Below are 24413 nucleotides of genomic sequence, written 5' to 3' on the forward strand. Positions count from 1 at the left end.
ATATATATATACACATATATATATATATATATATATATATATAATCACACACGTGTCCATCGAACAAGTGCAACCCAGATTTGTATATCTATATTTATTTATTCACATACACACAATCAACTACAGTCTACAAAGAAACTTTAGTAGTATACATATACAGCCTATAACGTGACGCAGATGCAAGTGGTATTTCGTGAGGAATGGAGAAATCTGTAGGAACTTACTCTATCAGTCATCAACAAATCCTTCACCACAAAAGTGGCAACCATAGACTTGAGAGGAGCAGCAAACTGATCAGGAGCCAGCTGAGCTATGTGACCAATGGAAACAAGGGATACGATGAGTTGCTCAGGGTTAGTTGGATCCAAGCTTTTATGAAGCGGCTGAACAGAAGAAAATGAGCAAAAGTTAATAAAAAGTGGTCATATTCTCATTTGCAAATATTCAAAAAACAGACAGAGGGGAATTGATCAAAACTGGAGCAGACAATCTGGAGCAGCTGTGCATGGCAACCAATCAGCTTCTCTCTTTTATTTTCAAATCCTAACTGAACAAACTGAAGAGAGACGCTGATAGGCTGTCATGGGCAAGTTTTTTAGATTTTGATAAATTCCCCTCACAGTATTTAAAAGTAAAGTATGAAAGCGGCACGCTAGTGGAAAACCTTCCATATGTATACCTTAAATTCCTTTTCCCACCAGTGTCAGGGATGTGATCTCGCTATAGAGGATGGGTGAGCAGAACGTAGGACTAGCCAATCAGTTGCCCTGCCTGTCTAAATGTTTCTTTCCCAGATCCAAAAAATATATTGCAGCTTACTAATATTTTTAGGCTGCATTCGTTTTTTCTTCAGGCTTTTTTTCCCCATGCAGAAAAGATATTAAGCCTAAAGCCTCATTCATATAGGCAATGACAAGGTCATTTCTAAACTCAATTAAATGCATTTCATGATTTTAGATTGGATAATGAACACTGTGCATTTACTTGCATTCAGATACATTCAGTTTAATTGTAATTTTTATAAAAATCTGTGTGTCATAGGGCTGCTTAAATATGGAAATGCATAATGTGGTTACACGTGTTGAGCTGAGGCACCTTGAGATGCATCCTTCAGTGTTATTAGCTTGGAAATAAAATACAGTTTTTACTTTTCACAATAGAAGTTGTCTCCAACTCGGAGTTTAGAGGGAAAAAAAAAAAAAGTCTGCATGGAACACCTAAAACACATACAAACTAATTATACGTAAACACATTTTGTATATAAAAGCCAAACACTATACTTTGCAGATCAATTTCTCATAGGAGGCCTGTGTAAATGAGGCCTAAACAACGAACCAAAGCAGACACCACATCTATGAAGTGGTAAGCTGCAATATACACTGTTATATGTTTATTCTGGAGTTTAGATATACTCCAAGCCCCTTTAGCTGAGATCAGATGTCAGCATTTGGTCAAAAGACTGGTACTGTTGGAATGAAGATTTCAATACATGCACATTTTTCTCCAGGTATTTGTAGGTGGGGAAATTTAATATCCACTGTAACACTGCTTTCATATCATATGGTTGAAGAAAAGAAGTACTGAAAACCAACTTGTAAACAAAACTTCATGTGTGTGTCTAGGGGTGGAGAACACACATGAGCTACATTACCACAATACAGCAGAGGTGGACCTGAAGTTCTCCTTCAGGTCCTCATCCGCTGATAGCAGCAGTGAGCGGGTGCATTAGCCGGCCTGCTATTGCAAATTGAAATAGCCAAAAGCAGCCTAGCTATTCATTCCCCTGCTATTTGTTTTTTTTAACTCGGGAGGGCCGCTGTAAAAAAAACAACATACAGACAACAGGGGAATCAACAGATAGCAGGGCAGCTAATGCTTCCCCTGCTATCTGTTTTTTTTGTTCTTTGTAACGAAGACCAAGAACCAAGACCGATGTCAGGCGATTGCCTGCGGTTTACATTCAGCTGCTAGTGCACCGGAATGTAAACAGAATATCGGTACCTGATATGGGTTATCAGCCTGAAGGGGTGGCCAATAATCGTTATCGAAAAATCCATATCAGTCAATTCTTAATTTATATTACATATGTGTGCTTAATGCCTCTCTAAGGACAAATAAAAAAAATGAACCCCTAAGGGTGGAAAAAATCTGCAGATTTTTATTGTAAGGGGTTACATTTCATCAAAATAATAGTATAAAATATATTTTTTTAAACTTTTTAAAATGTTTTATTACATCAAGCAGTCATTGTGAATGAATCTCACTAGGACGGCATGATAATTTAATTAATACATTTTTGGTTGTTAGGCTGCTCCAAACAGGAACAGCCAATAACCTTAGTAAAGGTGCCCATACACTGCACGATTATCGTACGATAATCGTATGCGATCGGGTTTTCGTACGAGAATCGAGCAGTGTGAACGGAGACGTGCGACCGTTTCTACTGTACGGTCGCACGTCTTCTGTCGAACCAGCATGTTCGAAAACCAGCCGGGAATCGTACGATTCTCGGCTGGTTAGAACGGTGCTCGGAAGATAAATGCTGAACGGGCCGGTGTGCGCACGCGCACACTGCCCGTTCAGCATTGCGGTCATCGGAAGCCCGCCCCTCAGGAGGGCGGGCTTGCGATGATCGAGAGTGCGATCTGCCTGTCCAAGATAGGCAGATCGTACGTTTTTTTAATCCCTTTACAACCATTGCAAGACTAAAGTCTTGCGATGGTTGTAGAGTGTATGGCCACCTTTACACTGATCCTGCAGCATATCAGGACCAGTGTCACTTAGGCCTGGTTCCCACCTGGGTGTTTTACAGCGCGTTCCTATGCGCTGTAAAACGCTCAACATGTGAAAACCAATGTATGCCTATGGGCATGGTTCCCACCTGGGCGAAGTACAGGAGCTTCTTTGGGGCGTATTTGCCGCGCGTATCCATTAGGATACAGCCTGATAGCCCTCGGAAACGCGTTTTTTAAACCGCGAATCGCTATAAAAATGCACGGCAAACGCGCATATTCGGTATGCCTAGGTGTGAACCCAGCCTAAGGGCTTCCGATTGTTCCCACAACCTGAAACAATGTTTCAGAATGGAAACATGTTGCTAAATGTTTCTCTGTTGAAACATTTAGCAAAAAGCCTGTGCACATTGGGATTTCCTAATCCCTATCTGTGCCAGTTGTGAAACAGTGACAGCAGGTGCAGTAATCAGTCAGACGCCTGCTAACAGTCAGACGCCCGCAGGAGCGTGCATATTAAAATTACAAAATATTGGGAGCTGGATTTCTTCCGTCTACCTGACATGTACTTTTCTTTAGATCATACGCCTCCCATATAATGAGAAAGGTATACCACCACCTTACCACATCATGGATTATATTTTTAGCTTACTGCTATTGCTCTTTTATGTGCTACATCTTTCTCCGCATTGGCAAATAATGTTTTGGAGAGCTGCAAATAAAAGGCCGAAGGAAAAAAATCCATACAAAAACTGTACTGAAATAAAATATTCTTTCCATGAATCACATAAACCCCTGAAATTCACAATCTACCACAATGCGGTCCGTTAGGATTTCACCAATTTGAAAGGCCATATAAAAGATTAAGGCACATGCAGACATTAATAGTGTCTGTGGATGTATAGTCATCTTCAGGCAGCAAGCAGAGAAAATAACAGATTCAAGCGCTCAGGAAATGAAAGCACAGGCTATAAAATAAGCATCAGCCCAGGGAGAATGATTATGTACAAAACAGTCATCACATCAAGCTGGAAAAAAAGAAACCAGACAGATCTGCCTCCCTAGGGGAGCGCTGCAGCAACAAGGCTCATAGATAACTGGCAGGTAAAGCAATCATTAGGAAATCTAAAAGAAGAAACATCACATGCTGTAATGTAATGAAATCTCAGGTGATGTGCTAACCTCAAATATCTGGGCAAACTGTGTCTCTTTGCTGGAAAATATTGCGTTTATGCAATGGATGGAATACTTGGCTTGACGAAGTGGACCCTTCTTGGCCTTCTGCTGTAGAACTGGAACCAAGGCTCTTAAAAACAAATGCATAAGGAATGTTAGAAAAAGTTAACAGAAAATTCCACAACTGAATAGAAAAGACTGACACGATTGAATGCTTCTATGTGTGTATGTGTGATAATAGGATTCTTGCACTCACCACAAAATCCTTTCCTTGGAGTCCATTGAAGGACAAAGAAGTCTTTCATCTTCAGGTTATACTGCTGCCTACAGGACTGGGCACTGGCAAGCAAAAATAACGGTAGGTCAGACTAGGATAACCCTTCCTGCTACCAACATGCCTTAGTTTTGTAATAAAGCAGTACTATAAGCATGTTCATAAAACACAGAAGGCTGGAAGTGGTGTACCTCAATGGACTCCAAGAAAAGGATTTTACAGTAAGTACACATTTCTTCTTTTCCTTTGTCCTCCATTAAGAAACACAGGAAGTCTTTCGACTTTGGGACATCCAAAAGCAATCTGAGGAATGGGTAACAAACTAACGCTAACAGTCCCAAGAAAAACACAGATGTGGAGAATGCCTGCAGCTCAAAGCGCCACCTGAAGGACCTTACACCAGAGGCTGGCATCAGATGAGGCAGCAACATCCACCTGGTAGAAATTGGGAAGAGAAGAGAAAACAAAAGACCAGGTGACAGCCTTTGCAAATCTGGGAAACAGTTGTGAGATGCCACAAAAAAAAAAAAAAAAGTACTCACAGATCTAGTAAAATGTAACTTGACAGGAAAGGGGGAAACCGGATTCTTGAGACCTTAAGCATGGATGGTCTGTCTAAGGTAGCTTGATATGGTAAAACACAAAGCGGAGAAACCCTTATAGGTACATGCGGAATGATAAATGTCTTTCTTAAAAAAGCAGTGGCTGAGAGGTAGACTCTCACAGCCAGAAGCACATCCAGACAGACAATGGAAGGAAATGTCCAAACTGGAGTCAGACAAAAGAATGGAAGAACAATGTCCTATTGACATTGTGGATGAAGGTGGAAACAAAGTCATAGGCCTCAACACGATCTTCTCCCTATGCAAAACCAGGAAAGGTTCCTTGCAAGTGAAGGCCACCAGTTCAGACACTTGCCTCGCAGAAGTGATGATTACAAGGATGGCCACCTTGTGGGTGAAAAAAGAAAGAACAATGTCTCAAATGGGTTTAAACTGCGGTTTCTGAAGTGCAGAGAGAACAAGTAAAGTAAAGTACTCACACCAAGTTAAGCATGCCTTCCACGTGCAATTATACAGTAGACCTTGCAGGGAGTAAACTTCCTAGCTTTTATCATCGTAGGAATCACCAATTCAGATATGCCTGTGTCTCTCAGAGCTTGGGCTCCAACAGCCATGCCATTAAAGCCAGCAACCATGATTTAGAATGGTATATCTGTCATTGAGACAGAAGATCTGGATGATCTGGCAGAGCCTATGGAGTGTTGGCCAGTAGTCCTACCAGGTTGGTATACTACATGTGCCTGAGCCAGTCTGGAGAAATGAGAATCACCAAGATGCTCTCCATCTTAATCTTGCAAATCAGATGAGGAAGCTGTTTCAGGAAAGGAAAGGCACAAATCAGGGTGTATTGATCCCATCAGAACATCCACCTGGAAATTAATTTGTACAGTTTGCTGTTAATCCTGAAGGCCAGGAGGTCAACATCTGGCATCTGCCACCTGTGACACAGGTCCTTGAACACCTCTAGGTGTAAGGACTACTACCCAGGGACGAGACATTGCCGTCTGGGAAAATCTGCCTTCTCATTGTCCACACCCGGGATGTAACAGCAGACAAGGTTGGAATGTAAAGTTCTGTTCAGTATGCGCTTTACCTCTCTTGCTGTGGGGAGACTTCTGGTTCCTCCCTAATATTTAATGCATCTGAATCCAGATTGAATGCCCCACGAAGTTGATCAAGAGACTTGACTGCTGCAATGGCAAATCCTCTGCACCAGCAAGGTGTCCAAGACTCCTCCGCCACCTGCTAAGCTGGCATCTGTCTTGAGCTTCCTTGGTGTCCGCGGTGAGGAGGTCGACAAACTTCCGTTCATCGATCCCCCTTCTATGGGATCGGGAGCGATGCAGATTGCATCACTTCCGGTCCCTGGGCTGTCAGTTCTCGGCTCCTGCAGCCCAGCTATAAGCTATTGAAGTGCGATCTGCACTTCAATAGCTTATTTCCAGTGTAAAGGTGACACTGGGGGTCTTTTGGACCCCCAGCATCACCTTAAAGAGTACCTGTCACCACCATCTGCACCGATCTGTTCCCTGTGTCCTTCAATGAACGGGAGAGAAATAGGTTAGTCTTTTATACAGCAGAAGAAGAAAAGACACCACTTCTCCTAGCACACAAACAGAAATGTGAGGCATGCTGGTGGTAGGAGGGGTTATTCTGGGCCGGCTTACAGTTTTCTTGTTTGTCAATGTCCAAGCCTCCCGCAGGCAGCAATATAACCTGAAGGTAAAAGACTTCCTGTGTCACTCTCACGCAAAAGACACTTTAGATTTGTATTTCTTTCAGCATGCAGCACATACAATACCCTGATGATTGCAGCATGCTCCCCTGCACAATAGATCATCAATGTAAAACTTTCCTTCAATGCATATTGCTGTGCTCAATGGTATTATAACCCTTAACAATAAACTCCTCTGATTTGCTCCCTTTTGAACCATTAAATAGAACATTAAAATAGTTTTGTCAGCTGTAAACCTTCTGTCCTCTCTGCCTTTGCTGACACTTATCAGTTACATTGTGTACAGCGGTCTCTTATTTTCTCTGTTTTGTTGTTTGCATGTTGTGCCATCAGTGATACTTTTTTTTTTTCCTTTAGCCCTGCCTCATAGGCGAGAGAGCATAAAGCTCGGCATTTTCTGAGTTCTCCTAGGTGCTGTGGTTAGTGATAAAAGGGAAAAAAAAACTACATCCCACAATATAACAAGCGCTTCCTCTATGTCTCTCTGTATTAGCTGTGCTGACAGCATTGGATACTTCAGGTAGGTGAAGGGGAGACCACTACATACTTTTTTGTGTCTGCTAATCCATTGTATGGAAAACAGATAAAAGGGATAACTGTATCTATCATAATTTTAGCAATATATTTTAATACAATTGCCTGCACTGCAAACATACATTCAAGTACCTCAACTATTAATCAAAATGTATCTTATTTGTGTATCACTCGGCTGTAGATCCTGAAATAATTTTCAAATTCGTCCCGACACTGTCCTTCCTTCTGGATGGCGGCTACTTTTGTTCCCCATAGTCCCTGTGTGTGTTGTTAAGTAGCCACCACTCCAAGCCCGCTCCCATGTTGGACTACAATCTCATATTTAGTTTAATAATTTGTATTGAGATTGTAGTCCATCACAGGAGCGAGCTTGGATCGGTGACTCCTTTACACCACACACAGGGACCATGGGGAACAAAAAGGACAGTGTCAGCGCTAATTCAGAGATGATTTGAGGATCTACAGCTGAGTGATACACAAATAAGATACATTTTTATTAATAGTTGAGGTACTTGAATGTATGTTTAAGATTTAACTCCCGAGTGTAATGTCACTTTAAAGCAATCTGCCTGCAGCTTCAAGACCTTAACCATAACAATCTAAACATACAATGCACATGTTTTTTTTTTTTAATTAACTCACGATCTAATGTGAGGAAAATCATCGTCAATTTTGTTTCCGGTGTTCTTAAAAATTTGTAGAGCTGCCTCAGCCACCTTTTCATCGTCCATCTTCAGACAAGCCAAAAGGGATTCAAATGTTTCCGCTGAGTGAAATGAGATGGGATGTGTGAAAGACAACACCTGGAAAGACAATTGGAAGCCTGTGAGAACAGCACAGACACATTCAAATACAGGAAATGCCATACATCGTTAACGGCTACACTGTTGATGTAGATGTAAAAGAAAAAATGGTAGCAAAAGAGCACTTAAACTGCTTTTTGACCAGGTTCCATAGTAATGTTTTGGCTTTAATGTCCTTGTAAAATAAAATGGTCCTTAAGCTCAATAATATTTAGAGTGATATTAAAGTTTAAATTTTTAAAAAAAAATTGCATGCAACTAGATACATCTTACTGCATGAGATGCAGTAATTGGTCTTCAGATCATCTCTTATTTTTCCCTCAGAAATAAAGTTTGTTAAAAAAAAAAAAACCATCATGCTGCTTGTGTTTGTTAGGCTTATGAAAGCATGTAGTCCCGAGCATGGGAGCGCGCACTAGAGGGTGGCTCCATAGGATGTAGCAAGGGAATAGAGCTACCCTCAGAATGGAAGTCACCTGCATCACTGGGGGAAAAATAAAAGAAAGAGGATCTGCAGACCAAACAGAGCATCTCATGCAGTAAGATTCATCTAGTTACATGCATTTAAAAAAAAAAAAAAAAATTGGTGAAACTTTAATATCACTTTAAAGTGTGCCCCCTGTGTCCACAAGTCAGTGTTTTGAAACAAAAATACAATATTAACCCCTTCATTACCAAGGCTTTGTGCAATACAGCATAACTTATTTACTACCATGGTCTCAGGCTTTTAGATAATTTACGAACTTGTACTATAAATCTAATATTTTATAGCATCTTATAGGGATATAAAAAAAAAAGGAATAAACTTTTTAGTGTGTTATAGGCAGTGCGTCTACGCCAGAGGACTGCCTCTTCCCACAGCAAAAGAGAGGTAAAGAGAAGCAGAAATGAACAGTTGGTACAACAAAGAACATACCTTTAACAACTCGAGCCCTGCTCTTATTGCTTGGTCTGTGGGAACACCTTCCTCCTCATCATCTGCTGTGCCATCTATTGACTTGTTCAACAGTTTAATGAGGGAGCTGTAGAAGGGAAACCTGAATATCAATATAACTCACAAAAATGGTTTACACTCACCTACAGAATAAAAGCCAACCATAAATCAAACATGTTAAACTATATAGAACTTGTTATCCAAGTATTTAAAAAACAACAAAAAATAAAACCTTATTCAAATCAAAATATATATTTTTAATCTGGGCTCCAATTGATCACTCTTGTAGTACAGGCTAGATAATGAAAACCACTATTTGAATAACGGATATAAGGAACACTGATACATTTCCCAACAACTGCCCTCATCTTGCAGCAAATGAAAAGCACAACATAAATGATCCACACTATTCAAACATATATATTGCATAATATCAAATGTTCTTTATTACACTTATCTGAAAATATTAGTGAATTTGAACCTTACCCCAATTCCACTTGCTCCTGAACGGGTCATTCCTTCCCAAATCTGAGCAATGTGAAAGCTGTCCCAGATGTATCATACCTAAAGCCAACTGCTGGTGCACCATGGATTCCCTCTAGATGCCAGCACTCCATTGCTTTGAATCTCACCCTAGTTGCTGAGCATTAGGCATTTGTTTTCCCTTTATTATTTATAATAAGCAGTTGTGCATGTATTGACCTGCAGTCTGCCATCATCATTAGCCTTTGAGGGAGCAGGTGAAGCCATAACGTGTACGTGCGTAAAAGCTGATGGCTGCAAGCCACCTAAACGATTCTTGTGGCATGCTCTAGGTTGACAAACCAGGTAGAATCCCACTTGGTTAAATGCGCAAATGGCATTTTATTTTTGGAACTAGTGGAATTGGCCAACTCAGCCAGAAACGAATTATCTGCTGATCAGACCTGCGCAGAGGTTATTATGTATTTTGACACGTTCCGATATCCAGATGTCATTTTTTGGATGTCTTCTTTGAACATCCTGCTTCAGCTCAGGCCACAGCATTTTAATGGGACAAATATCCAAGTAAAAAAAAAAAAAAAGAAGTATACATACATACATACATACATACATACCATTTAGGCCTCATTCACACTGCCGCGTATACGCGCGTATTGTACCATATGCAAATAAATGGCTCCATACACACAGCCGCATATGGAGCCGTATATTTGCGTAGCGTATATATGCGCAAAAACAGAATGGAATATAGTGCATATAGTGCACGCATATACGCTCATATATACGCGCATAGACGCTCGTATATATGCAATATACAATTTTGCTTGTGTTGTGTGTGAATGAGGCCTTAGTCAGCCAGGGCTCATGTGGTGGACTCAGGAAGGGCTCTCTTGCTGATCAATAAAGCGGACTTTGGTTGATTCTATATATAGTGATTGTCAGAATGTAAAATGTGACCAGGTTTGACCTGACAAAGTTGCCTATAAGCCTAACCAAGCTTATGATATAAAAAAAACAAACCTGCAGACAAAACTCTTTCTTCTAATTACTGATGGAGTGGCAAAGGTTTAGTGAATCTGCACTCATCTTTGCATTAGGCTCACTTCCCAAGGAGAGCAGCAACAGTGCTTCCATTCTAAAGTTTGAAAGCTACTAGGTGATTTTTTTTAAATTCCTTTTGAAACCCTCTTCAAATTCATTCGTAGAGGCGATCTGGTAGCAGAATCGCTTCTACTGTTAAGCCAACAGTTGGCTTTACAAGTGTAAACAGTGTAACAGAGTTACAAGTGTATAAGTGTAACAGAGTCCCGGCGGCTTCTGTTTAAACAGGCCCGGGACCACTGGTCATGAAGGGGTTATGTTACAGAGAAGGAAGCTTAGCGCACAGATAAGGCTATGCTTTCTGTATAGTGAGTCAATTGCAAGACTGGCAAATCAGAATCACTAATTTATTGAAGGGTTATTGAGGGGTTCACAGAAATTTCAACTAGTTGTTTAGCTGTCTGCCTGAAGTACTGATGTAAAGTTAAACTGTGGTTTCATTACTGTTCCAATTTGATTAAAACATGTTACAGTTTCCCATCTGATACCCTTTGTGTCACTAGAGTTGTCTTGCAGCAATATACATCAGTGAACAGTTTGCAATAACAATGTTTCAGTTGTTACTGTGATGTATAACTGTTGTACTGTACTAATTTCATTCCCAATAAAAATACAATTCTGCTAAATAGGCATAACAATAAAATAGCTCTTACCTTATAGATTCTGCATCTATGTGCACAGGTGCTATCCGCTCAAGCAGAAACTTCATCATCTCCAGAAAGGGGTTTGTTGGCTGCTTGGGATTGCCCAGTTTCTTTGTAATATCACGCTTTTTGGAGAAAAAGATAAGATAAATAGGTTGACTGCTAATAGATATAAATTTTAAGTATTTAATTTCATAAGGACCAAAGAAAGCTACAGGGCAACACTCTACCCAGTACCCAGGGGTAGAGTAACACTCTACCCCTAAATCAATGTACACTTCTGTGTAAATATAAGAAAGCTATAAACAACTAGAATGTGTGTCCATAAAGATAACTGCTTCCTGTTTTATCTCCTCGTTAAGGTTACCCATATACCCAAAACGATCCTCATCAAATTCAGCTAGAAACAGATCCGGAAACCTTCCTGAATCTATAAAACGCTGTGACCTTTCAAGGCACTTTCAGATAAGCCACCTCAATGTGGTGCATGCTACAATTTCTGCCCACAACCATGCGGCAGTTAGATTAGTTTATTGACTTACCACACACACTTCTGCCTGCTTGCATGAACAACTCGGACTGACAAGTTTCTCCAACTGCCCTCTTATTTTCTCATCTTCCTCCAACACTTGGGTAAATTTCTTGAGAAAGTCTTGTCCTTTGCCAGGGTCTGGCAAGTTACCTAACAAAAACAAAAGAAAATACACAAATGGCTTCTAAATAGGAGGCGCAAAAAGCCCTAGGCCTCATTCACGCATCTGAATAGGTCCAGATAGATGGAATCCAGTGGCTGGAATCACTCCAAATAATGGAATCCTGTGGCTGGAATCACCGGTGTATGTGAACAGCTGCAGCTGGGAAGCAATGACAGGCAGAAAGGAGCCACAGATGTGCGCCGCTGTTCACATGTATCCGCACACCCAGCAGTTACCAGCGGCTAGGGACAGATGACCCTAGAAGCAGACAGATTGTGTCTAGGGCCAGTCATAGGGCCAGTGTTGTGGATGCGGCTCCTGACATTGCTTTGCCCAGGCTTCCTGGCCACAGTGTTGGCATAACCTGTGATTCCAGGAATCTGCTGTCTGCACCTACTGAGACAGGTGAATGAGACCTTAGTAAAAATCTTACAACCAAGGAAAATATTAAATAGCTTAACCACTTGCTGTCCGTGGCAATTTCTTACATTTGCACACATAATAAAATTAGAATTTTTGGCTAGAAAACTGCTTAAAACCCACCTAAACAATAATACATTTTCTGAAAGCAGAGGCCCTGTAGAATAAAAACAATGCTAGGTACAATTTTTTATGTTGCACGGTATTTGCACAAATGTTTATCAAACCAGTATTTTTAGGATAAAATACACTAAACTGAAATTTAGTGCACAGAAAACGGAATACCCAATTTTTGGTAAAATATATTTAAAAAAAAAAAAAAGATGGTGTCACGTTGGGTAAATAGATAGCAGCAATCTGCTTCACCAGCTTCTTCTCCTGGCTACAGGAGCTGAAGAATGTGCACAGTCACACCAGAAATTATGTATTACACATCACTTCCGGGTCCAGTGATCAGAGGAGAGATCAGCGGCTAGAAGCCTGCTGGTCTCCCTCCGACCCATGAAGAGGGGGGTACCTGCCGGGCGTGCAAACGGGACAGGGGAGCCCAGGGTAGCCAGCAGTGGAGGGGGGCGTGCTCCGCTGCACGGTAGAAGCGATCGTGCGGTTGTATAGCCACCAGATCGCTTGTATCTAAACAGCCATCATCGGCTGCTTACAACGGTACTAAGAATACGGCTGCAGCTGTGTTCTTGGTATAATAACTCCAGGAGGCGGACGTTTCTATATGGCCAGCCACCTGATGTGGTTAATTACAAATATTCATTTTATTACAATTATACACAGAGGAAAAATAGGATATTTGGACACTATACTCTTTTCTGCAAGTTCACTGAGGACACAGGAAGCTTTCACCATCAAAATATACTGCTGCCTACAGGAGGTTTGTAGTCCTATTCAAGATAATCCTTATTACAACCAGTATGCTTCAGTTTTGTAGCAAGCAGTACCAACAGCATAATCAAACAGTGAGATTGGACCGGTGTCTCTAAATGGACTAAACAAAATTAATTTTACAGTCCGCACAATAAAAAAAGTTTTTTGTTAAATCATGCATACTGTCTAGGATATCAAGGGTCTAACCAGGGTAATCCTCCACCTGCAACGCAGGATCAGAAATTCACACATGTCTTGACCAGTCCCCCATGTCCAGAAGCAGACAGTTGGGAAAAAGTGGCATTCCGGAGATCACACTTGAAGTGAGCATAGCTGACAGGACTGGAACACAAGATCACTTCCATGTTGGGATCCAATGTACTTTTCTAGTCACTGTAAGACCTGTTTGTTCTCAATAATAGAGGCAGTCTAGCACTGTGATGCTGTCTAATGGTATCCTTATCCAGAGACCTAGCAAGGGAGTAATCCAGTGATGATTAACAACCTGTTCTGGGATTCTAGCATATAAACCAGAAGATAAAGGTTCTCCGATGACAGAACCTTCTAGAAGGTGGGAAAATAAATATTTGCCATCCACAGAAGAATGATCCATCAGGTCAGGAACTACCTGTTGTTATGAGCAGACTATTCAGTCTGCTGAGAACTCTAATCCACAACCACAGAGGAAGGTTCTGGAGGTAGTCTAGGACTGCAGTAAAGGAAGTGCTGCAAAGAGGATGCTCCGTCAACACAGTGTTCTTCTGCAGCAGCTGAGACTGGCAACTCCCTGATCAAAAGAATGGGACATAAAGTGAGTAATATGTAGATTCTTCTACTGTAAATAGAAGCCATATTGGTTATGAGCTGCATGCAGGCGATGACAAGTTTCAAGCGCTGCTTTCTTTCCCTCTCGATACAAGATTCAGATGCATCTTGGATGTGTTTGGACCATCAGGATGACATTGTCCACTATGGCCCACGTTGACTATACTCCTCACAGTTGGTCTCATGAATGTCCCGCAATGAAAGTGCCAAGAATGAATACTAGGGCAAACAATGAGCCAGGACCCAGAAGAAAACTCAAGGTGCAGATGCAAGAATCTGGAAAATGCCAGATAGTAGATCTGATAAGATTCCATGAAAAACTATTGTGACTTGCATGTGTGTGGGGGGGACAGAGGGAGAGCGCCAGAGAGAGCAGGTTGAGATACAGCTCCTAAGACCACACTGGTACAGAAGGTAAATCAAGAAACCTTAGATCCAGGAGACCCCCAGTGGATAGGCTTGTTTAATCTGAGGCCAGAGGATCAGGCATGGAAGACCTGAGCGCGCCTACACCAGTAGAGGAAAGGAAGGAAGGGAACGTATCCAACTTGCCACTAGACTGCTTACACGCAGGCAAGTGGTTGCTCTGATCTAAAGTGATATCCCTGATAAGAAAAGGGTAGGTCTGAAGAGACTTCCCTTAAAGTCCAGACCTATAATAATCATGATAGGTTAACCGGATACCAGCTTTCCATACCTTCAGAAGGTACGATTAGGGGAAGGATCTGGATTCACACTTTGCAGTGAAAGCGTGAAATACATGGCAGTAATTCAACTAAGCTCAGGGTATAAGGCAAAGCCCTAGGTACTCAAAAAACCCAGACAGATGGCAGCTGTTGAGAGTCAGAGAGGCCAAAGGTGACCAAAGTCACTGTAGATGGGCAGTAGGAACAGAGTGAAGATCATAGTTCCACATGGCTCTTTGCAAAGCAGAAGCAGCTGCAGGGAGATGCTTCCTTAATGCTGAATAAGTGGCAGGAAAGAGAAAGCAGAGCTCAGAGCATGTGCCACCCAGTAGATTACATCAGTGCTCCGTCCAAGCATTAATTCATTCCGAGTTCAACAGTTGGCTAAAATTTTGAAAGGTGCCCAGCAATCCAAACGATTAGATAGTTCCTGGTGCTTTGCCCAATTGGCCTACTTACAGAGTGAGTCTTTAGAGGCAGGGAAAGCACTAAGGCAATGTCAACAGCTCTGGACCTGAAAAGTGGTCCAGTGATAACTTGTCACCAGAATAGGGTCTGGAAAGTACCTTACTCAGAACCAGGTGCCCGAAAGTCACTTCCAGGCTAGCCTCACAATGATCAGTTCAGCTGGGTTCGGTCATGGCACTCCGAAAGCCAAGCTGAGAATAGGCTGCTCCAGATGTCTGCAATTGTAGAAACCAGCTCCTGAAGCGATCTAGGATCTTCACTGAGGGAAACATTTACAAAGAAGAATAAATACTAGCAAAAAAAAAGGTTAGACTTTTCCCAGTGGAGCTGAAGAAAAGCATCCTCATAGGACACTAAAAACTGAGCCATGCTGGATGTAGGGGTTATATTGGACTGGTCAACGATATTTTTGTTTGCCAGTGTCCAATGCTCCTGTTAGCAGCAGTATAATCTGACAGTTACGGCTTCCTATGTCCCTGAAGGGACGAGAAAGAAGGAAAAAAAAAAGAAATCTGTGATCACCCCCACGTCACTACATCATGTCGACAGCACATTAAAGTAAAACTGCAGGCATTCTTTCTGAAGACTTAGAGAAAGTGGGGAAGGGTTAATAACCCCTAAGCATATTCACTGCTGTCTGTGATCACTCCGGAGAGCATCTTAATTGGATTATAATGTTTTGTTGCTCATTTGCCAAATCTTCTGTGAAGAGTCATTTAAGTGAACCTGACTGGGCAATAAAAATAGTACTTGCAGCTTTTTGGCCTGGTCACTTTCACTTGCAATGATTATTGGCAGAAGATTTTGCAAATAGCCAAGAAAACAGCATAATCCAGCATACTGCTCTCAGGAGGGGTCAAGGACAGCAGTGAAAACCCAGGAGGCAGTAAAGGATCTAGCATTTGACAACTGTTTGACGGGGAGTGTTGCTTAGTGCAAGCAGGGGCAGAATTAACCCCAAATTGAGGATCTATAGTTTATTAGGACCCTAGCGAATTTAACCTTTACCTGGAAAAGTTGAGGGCCTGTGGGCATGGGGCACCTCAAGAGACTAACACAGAAACGTCTTCTTTTACCCATATATTACAGAATTTTCCATTCTATATAAAACAAACCACTGTTTACTTACGTGTAATAACCATGACTTTAGAAAATATTGCTTTACTGCTGGTTTCCGACTGAAACAAAAATTTAAAAAAATGGTTTAATATCTTAATTAAAGCCTGTTCACAATCAAAGTGATGTGGAAAATTCCAATACAAAAACAACAAACAGGAACGAATAGACAAAATATAATTTTGTTCCGTTATTTATATCTCATTCGACTGATTTTTTTTTTAATACACTTTGTTAAACAAAGTTACTTAAACCTCAAAAATTAAACTGAAAATGAATTGTCTCCGAAGGGGGTAACAATTTATATTGTGTGTATATATTGTCTAAACAACATTTTTTATTTCTTCCATTTGCGTGTCTGTGAAACCCTTACACTTGCTTCAAAGAGTACCCAAGTCCTGACCTTTAACTTCTCTTATTTGCTCCCTTCTTGCCAGTCAAATATACCATAGGGTGTCAATGTTGCTCCTCCATGGATACAGTACAGGCTGTTACCCAACAGGTGAAAAGGGAAAAAGCCCACCCTGTAGAAAGCAACACTTCCCAGGACTGTCGATTTACTGGTGCCCCACCACATTCTATAGTTCCTCCTGCTAGTCCCTACAACCCTATAGGAACACAGGTTTGACATAAGGACTTGAAAGATTGAGTGACCAGGAATCTGATGCCCTCAGTGTCAGATTCTTCAGGATCTTCAGCAAGCAGTTTCTTTTCACTACTGCAAAACCGGAGGCTTGGATGGCAGGGGAGGCGAGTATTCAACGTCTTCTTTGCATGGAGTTGTTTATTTTGAACATTAATTTAACTGGCTTTAAGATGAATCTATAAAGCTACAACATTAATGGAAAGCTGCTATCCCTAGGTATATGCTCAAATGTTACAACTTCTTTTTTGAGTGCTCAAGGACCCAAAAATTTGCCACTGTGGTATTAACATACAGACTTGAAGGAAATACAAAGGTTTGCCATCCACATCCCACACCTCCCTACTTTTTTTTAAAATAAAAAGTCTTTCCCTTAAAAAGGAGAACTATGAGGTGAGTGCTTTTCACTCACCTCATAGTTCTAGCCGACCTGCGACAATGAGACTGGTCCAGTGGCGTAACAACCGGGGGGACAGGGGGGGCACTTGCACCGGGCGCAGGACTGAGGGGGGGCGACCTCACGACCCCCGCTAAACGAAGCCCCTGGCTCCCTCTCTCTGCCACATTCACCCGGCTGTCATCGGGCGGCCGCTAGGTGGCAGGGCAGCTCAGCTCGCCATATACTGAGCCTAGTGTGACGGGAGGACGCTAGTTTGTAACCTCCCGTTACCCTGAGAACTATGGGGAAAAGCCTAACCCCATAGTTCTCCCTTAACTGGACTGCCTGAGAAACATGGGAGTACATAACTGATCCCCCTCTAAGAAATGAGAAATCTAAAAAGGAGAGCAGAAGTTGATTTACACTAGTTTTTTTTTATTTAAAACAGCCAAATGAGAATAAATGTTGCTACTAAAAACACAAAAAATTTATGAAATGGAGCAGACAAAATCTGGAGCAGTTGCTCAGGGCAACCAATCAGCTTCTCACTTCCGTTAGGAATTGAAAATGAAAGAGGGAAGCCGATTAGTTGTCATGCAAATCTGCTCCAGTTTTGATAAATTCCCCCCATAGAGCATAACACTCAGTTACATACATGTGACATGGTACTCAGTCACACGTATGTAACTGCATTTCAGCAGTAAGGTTACCTTAGAAACATTTTAGTACATATCAGGTTAAAAAAAAATAGGCAATTGCATTCATAAAGAATAAAAAAAAAAAAGAAGAAGAAGATTAACATGTTAAAAGACCAGATGAAAGAATGCATCCATAGCTGCCACTGCAAGGCATCACAAAGATGGTCTCCAACCAGCATACAATCATGTTATCAAAATAATGCTTACTTTGGGTTGCTTGATCAAATCCAGCAAATCCTTCACATGATGCCTCAGCATGTTCTGACATTTCCACATTTCATTTAACGCTCTGTGCGAGTGGGAGAAAAACGATTCCAGTTGTGAATATAAATATCATTACATATAAATCTCTGGCTTCTCTCCACAACAGAACCCCAACCAGCAACTTCTGTTCATGACGTTTAGTAGTGCCAAAATGTGTTCCGTCTTTATATTTAAAAAGTGCTACTACAATCTACAACACTTACTTTACAGCATTGGAGTCCAACGTTGCATACAGATAGTACAAGCATTTCATTCTTTCTGTAGTTTCCAAGTTGTGAGGGACCATGTACTGGGCAAAAATTCTCTCCACCAGCAGTCTGAAAGAAAATCCACACCTTATTAACAGGTCTATAAAAAGTGTTTTACTGGATATGAGCAAAGTTTTACAAGCTCCCAAGTGGCAGACTGCAACTGAATGTCATAAGCTTACAGAAAATGCAGGAAAATGGGTCAATCAGCCAAAATTCTTGGAGAGAAAAAAAAAAAACATTGTGTGCTATATGTTAAACAAATAAAATACATAATCACCTAGATCTGCATAGCGGTCAATTTTGAGCAAACGAAAGCAGGCGAACTGAGAACTTTGCACCAAGCTCATTACCAGAAGGTAGAATTACTGTTCAGGTCGACCTTCTAGGTCAGCCGACTCAGATCCAAGGCTCTCCAGCAGAAACCACATAACCAAATAAAGTCTGGAGTCACATAAGTGGCTGCTGCATGGAGCTCAAGCCACCTTGCTCAGCAGGGAGAGCTAGCATTTCATATGATTTATGTTGAGTCAATGGGGTTGATTTTGTAAAGGAAATAGGTTGTTCACTTTGCAAGTGAAATGGCCTTTAGACTGGTCGTTGTGGTAACATTTCATTTTACAAATGATACCCAAATTACACGCAAGGGATAAAAAACAGAAAACAGTATTTTTCTTACACATGATTGGGTGATGGAAGCAGAGCTTCACCCTATTCACTAAAACTAAGGGAAACGCCCCCTGCAAAGCACAAATTCCCTGCACAAAAGTGAACAGCCTATTTGTTATTTAGTAAATCAAGCCCTATGTTTTCAAGTAAACCATGCTACCCCTATACAAACATACACAAACCTACACACCGCATCTAATGCGTTTAAGTTCTTTAATGTTCTGTCAGAAGGAGCAACGGTTCATATACGCCACAGTGCAAAAAAATTTATTTATACTAACCACATCAGCCTTTATTTGTATTGACAGTTTGGATAATGGCACCAACAGTACTTGTTTTGTGATTTTGTATTATATTAGTTAATATATGCACCCAGTTCTTTGTGTTGCAGAACAGAAAAACAAATTAATAAATAAAATACATAAAAGAAAGACACTGAAGCCTTCAACTCTGAAGAAAAAACAAAAAACTCACCGATCATCAATACTATTTTGGTAGTATATGTGCAGAAGTTTGTCTTTTATCCAGGAAATCTGTTTTGTTGCCTCCTTCCCTGCTTCTGCCTGCAAGGCATACTTCTTATAGATCTGAGCAAGACCCATCATTGCTTCTTTTCTCACTCTCCACTACAAGGGATAGAAATAATAACCATGAAATGACACAATAGCGTGGAACAGAAATTAATAGGCTGAACGTGACAAACTACAACAAATATGAAACTATCTAGATGCCATGGGATAGCATCGACATTCTAACATTTGCCTTGCTTTGAATATAGAACGTAAGCTATGGTGCATTAAAAAAAGGTTTGGAAGCCTCAAACATAAAAAGCTAATCAAGTCTCTCTTAAAACTTTAATACAATAACCATTTTTATTATGAATGTGTTTTTGTATTGTAAAATGAATCTCACTTTTTCACATTTCACTTTCATTGTGCCGATGGCATCAGTTTGAGATGCATGTGAGATCATTCAGAACAGGTACATTTGGCCTGCAGTTAACCTCCTGATCTGCTTCAAGTGGGTTTTGCATTCCTGTAGCCTTGTATGGTTTAATGTCAACAAAACCCTGCCAACACAGACCCTAATGCACATTGCCACATACATGCATTACAGTTTGCTGCCAGAAACAGAGCAGATCTGGTTTCTGAGACTGTGAGGGGCACCACCAGCCTATTGATTTGAATGGGTTGCTTAACATAACCCATGTTGACATGCAAAAGAATACAAATGTTAAAAAAAACCCAAAGCATTAATGCCTGTGTGTTAAAGCAGTGCACCCCACCAGGAAAGGGTAAACCTAACCCAACACTGCTTCCCAAACTTGCCTTAAGCAATTAACACTTAACTACTTGTATACCAGTATGATCATTCATGCACAACAAAAGGAATAAGTACATAAGTTGCATTCTTACCCTCTTGTCTAGTGTCCTCTCCCGAACAAAATTAAGAAGATGATCATTGACAAGCAGAAGGTCTTTCTTTGCAGCAGTTACTATTGACACAATGACATCATGTCGAATGGCTTCTTCAGGGTCATGGGATCTTACTTTAAGATAGTCTAGAAACAGAGCAAACACAGTTTACGAGGCCTGAACGCTGATCTACAAAAAAGTAAAATAACAGGAGACCTCCAGCTATTGCAGAGCTACGAGTCTCAGCATAACTCTGACAGCCCAAAATAAATTTAGATCATTCAGGCAGCGGACAGTGTATGCTAAGATTAGTAGACCTACAGAACACTGGACATCTATCGGTTAATGCCTCCTAATAACATAAGAGCAATTGTACTGTCACATAATTGTTTATGAGCTGTGAACGGGTTTTACTTAAGCTAGGTTAGCAAAAGTAAATCAAGTGATTTTCAAAAAGGTAACGAGGAAAGAATGAATGCATTAAAAAAAAAATCACTAACATGGCTATAAATAGATCTTGATATTATGTCAGTGAGATTAAGCCAGGAGTAATACATCATTTCACCCAAGTAAATTGAAGAATACTGCTACCTTAAGTTAACCAGTACAGTCAAAGCACTTGTCTTGCCATGTACTTGGGACATAACACGCTTGACTGTGCTACCTTAGCACCTAGTACAGCAACACACTATCAAAAATGACTAGTCCTCCTTAAAAGTACTCATGTAATGAGATAATGATGTACTGTAGTATTTGAGAATAGTTCCCCGAATGTAATAGTGATACACTAGCTTCACTGCTTCCTGAGTCACTGAATGGGAGCAGAAGTGAGGGAATTCTGACACTACAAAACACATTTACAGGACTCACAATTCTAAGAAAAATGTTATAAACCTCTCTGTCTCGTCTCCAATGTATTGCTATACTGTACCCGAGTCCGAATGACCGGCAGGAGAACTATGGAAACACTGCAAACAATACTACAGATCTGCATCGATCCTTAGGTCACACCAAATATTGATGTGGATTCATCTTCTGTTCATTTACCTTCCATTTTGTTAATTGATAAAAATAAACTATTAACACTTTATCAGTTTTCTAGCAAGAAAAAGAAGGTCACGGGGGAGAGTGCTGTGTCCTGTACTCGAAGAAACGGATTTTACCGTGACTCAAAAATCCTAATTTTCTTGATTGTACAGTACAGGACACAGGCAGATACATGGACAACTGGGATGTCCACAAGCAATGCACAGTGGGGCTGGCAACACAGCAAACAAGTAACAGGCCCAACCATAAAACTTGGACAGCCCTAACCACATTCAAACAGCATTGGATATTTGCGAACCAGACAAAAGGAAGGCAACACAATATCCTCATTAAGATGGGAGGAGGATATCACCTTAAACAAAGAAATCTTTTGGTCTGAGGACAACCATATCTTTGTGAAGAACAAGGAACGGAGCTGTACACGCAAGTGCAGCCTCTTACCAGAGGCTATGGCAACGGGCTGCCATCCATCATCAGCACAGTCCACCGAAGTGGAAGGAAGTATTTACCAGGTTCCACCACTGGAACAGAAATCCACCATGGAAGTGAGATCCTCACCTCGGCTGACAGACACATGGGTGTGGTCTAGAGAAGAAGTCTGCTTGCCCCACGCTGCCAGAATGTGCAGTTGTGGCGGTTTAGAATGGAACTAATTGTAGGGGAGTGCCTCAAAATTAGGCGACAATCAGCCCCAAGACCTTAAATCGCAAATCTCACTGAGGGTCGCTCCATGGACTTAATACCCTGCGCGCCTGTGACCACAGAGTAACAACTTCTCCTGGTGAAGAGACACCCTTTGCTAGGCTATGCTTAGGAGGAGCCCCAGGTTACCCGCTAACCGGTGGGTTGATTCCAAGAGGTTTAGGACCCACCTGAACAGTTGGAAAAAAAAACAAATTGTCCTGTGGATATCCTTCAGGGTCTGTTATAGAGAACACCCCAATAACATAGAAGGGCAAAGATCGGAGCCAACACCTTGGGGGAAACCTGCCAAACTAGCTTAGGGACTTTAAGTCCAGGAATGGCCGCATAAACAGTTTGGTTTAGGAACCATGAACAGATTGGAGTTAAAACCCTGGAAGAGGGACAGGGACAATGACTCCTGATATCAACTGCTTCAAGGCATGGCTCAGATCTTCCGTTCTGCTGCGAAGGAAAGTTGGAAAGCATGAAACTAGCAGGGTATAGCTCAATAACTTCAGTTTGTAGCCCTAGATACTATCAATCGGACCTACCCATCCCGGACATCCAGTTTGCAGATGGACACATAGGCCAACAGACGTTGCCCACACTTGTACAAGTGAGGGCACCCCCTCATAGCAAGGAAGGTCTGATACTGGGTTACATAGTTTTTGGGGACCAGGGCTTATGTTTGAGCTGTGAGCCAAGCATAGATCTGGAGACAGAGGCCTGAGAGGGATGAAAGTTCTTCTCAGTTGGTCCAGATATAGCTGGCGGGCTGTGTGCTGACCGGTACTTGAGCCAGAGGATTATGTGCATCCATACCGAAAGAAGTCCTACAAGCTACTAATAGAGCTGACAGTATGCAGTGCTCCCAGTAAAAGCTCCAGCCACCTCAGAAGATCTGCATCCGGATGAAGCCAAGATCCCATGCCATCCACTTTGTCCAGACTGTCAGAGTCTGACATACCTACATTAAAGCCACTGCTGGTTAAAATGTAGGAATGAACTGAGAAAAGGAAGCTTTTAACAGACTTTTAAAGCACTAATCCTCTGGGTCCTTGAAGGCTAGGACATTATCCACTGGAAAAGCAAGAGATTTGTTAAGGCACAAGTTTGCCGCCTCTACCTCCAGTACATCCGACTACTTGAGGAAGATTTCCCTAAGGCGTATTGCTACCAAAATGTTTTCAGGGAGTATATGATGTTTCAGGATGTTGCCAATCTGTGAGCATCGTCCACTAAAGCTGGCCATACACCTTACAATTATCTGCAGATTTTCTGTGGTCAGGTGGAAAAAGTGCAACAGATTGGCCCAGGTGGAGATTACTCCATCCAAACAGTTAAGTGTAGATTGAGGAACCTGTTGCACCTTTTACCTCTGACCATAGAAAATCTGCAGATAATTGTAAGGTGTGTGGGCAGCTTAAGAAGTGTGGGGGGAAGGTCTTAACAGGTCACTTTTTCTTAAGGCATCCCACACTGGTGACCTTTGGAAAATGCTGTACAAGCAGATCTAATGCTAAGCATTCTCTGACCCAGTCAATGAGTACCTTAATGGTGTTGCAAGTCTTTTGCGACATGAGTGGGGATGGAGGTTCCTTCACAAAGGAGGCTCCTTCACAAAGGAGGCATCCACATCTGTTTAGGTACACACCTACACATACATTTCCCCTATCATCTGACATGAAGGCAGTAGCCTTAGCCGCATCTGAAAAAAACTCTGGTGAAGACGAAGGAGGGGGACTACCTTTAGCGGCTAGCTTCACTTAATAAGGTGGATAACTGAACCAAAAACACAATCATGGTGAACGTAAAGTCGTCTTTGCGAAGGCATGAGGTTCACGCACTAACGACTAACCTCAAACTGACAATTTCACAGATTTAGACACTATTCACATACCGGTTAAGTCTTTAGCCAAATCAGGGTGGTTCATTAAGCAGTGGCTGGCAAACTTCACACATTCCAAGCGAATTGGCACATGTATGTCATTGAATCTATCAAATAAAATAAATAAAATAAATGTATTCTGTAGAAAACCACATTAGTAGCCATTAGTTATATCGCAGAATCTCACATTAGTAGCCATTAGTTATACAGCAGTTCTATTCCCTGTAGTCCCAAGAGAACAGGAAACTTGATGTGTTTCAGCTCATGACAAAAACCTTTCACAACATTTAACGTGAATGTAAAGCTTCGTGAATGCAAGAGCATTAGACTTCAGCAAAATAACCTTTGTTTTAATGCTTTAAAAACTCATCATACATGTACATGGTGGCAGTCATATTCACATATGAAGGCTC

General features: G+C 41.4%; 1 protein-coding gene across 2 annotated transcripts in view; it reads right to left on the reverse strand.

Annotated features, from left to right (window-relative positions):
- PDS5B (PDS5 cohesin associated factor B) overlaps positions 1–24413 on the reverse strand; it is an 86773-nt gene that overhangs the window by 21644 nt on the left and 40716 nt on the right. For both annotated transcript variants that reach the window (XM_018554259.1, XM_018554267.1), the window contains exons 10-21: positions 24013–24107; positions 20382–20527; positions 19441–19592; positions 18253–18366; positions 17993–18074; positions 16079–16127; positions 11522–11661; positions 10989–11104; positions 8734–8839; positions 7657–7817; positions 3915–4038; positions 225–383 (exon numbers count right to left, since the gene is read on the reverse strand). In XM_018554259.1, the coding sequence (XP_018409761.1) occupies positions 225–383; positions 3915–4038; positions 7657–7817; positions 8734–8839; positions 10989–11104; positions 11522–11661; positions 16079–16127; positions 17993–18074; positions 18253–18366; positions 19441–19592; positions 20382–20527; positions 24013–24107 (1444 nt within the window). The remainder of the gene's footprint in view (positions 1–224; positions 384–3914; positions 4039–7656; positions 7818–8733; positions 8840–10988; positions 11105–11521; positions 11662–16078; positions 16128–17992; positions 18075–18252; positions 18367–19440; positions 19593–20381; positions 20528–24012; positions 24108–24413) is intronic.

The sequence above is a fragment of the Nanorana parkeri genome, unplaced genomic scaffold (genome assembly GCF_000935625.1).
Source record: "Nanorana parkeri isolate BGI_ZX_2015 unplaced genomic scaffold, ASM93562v1 scaffold8, whole genome shotgun sequence".
In the NCBI taxonomy this organism is placed as follows: domain Eukaryota; kingdom Metazoa; phylum Chordata; class Amphibia; order Anura; family Dicroglossidae; genus Nanorana; species Nanorana parkeri.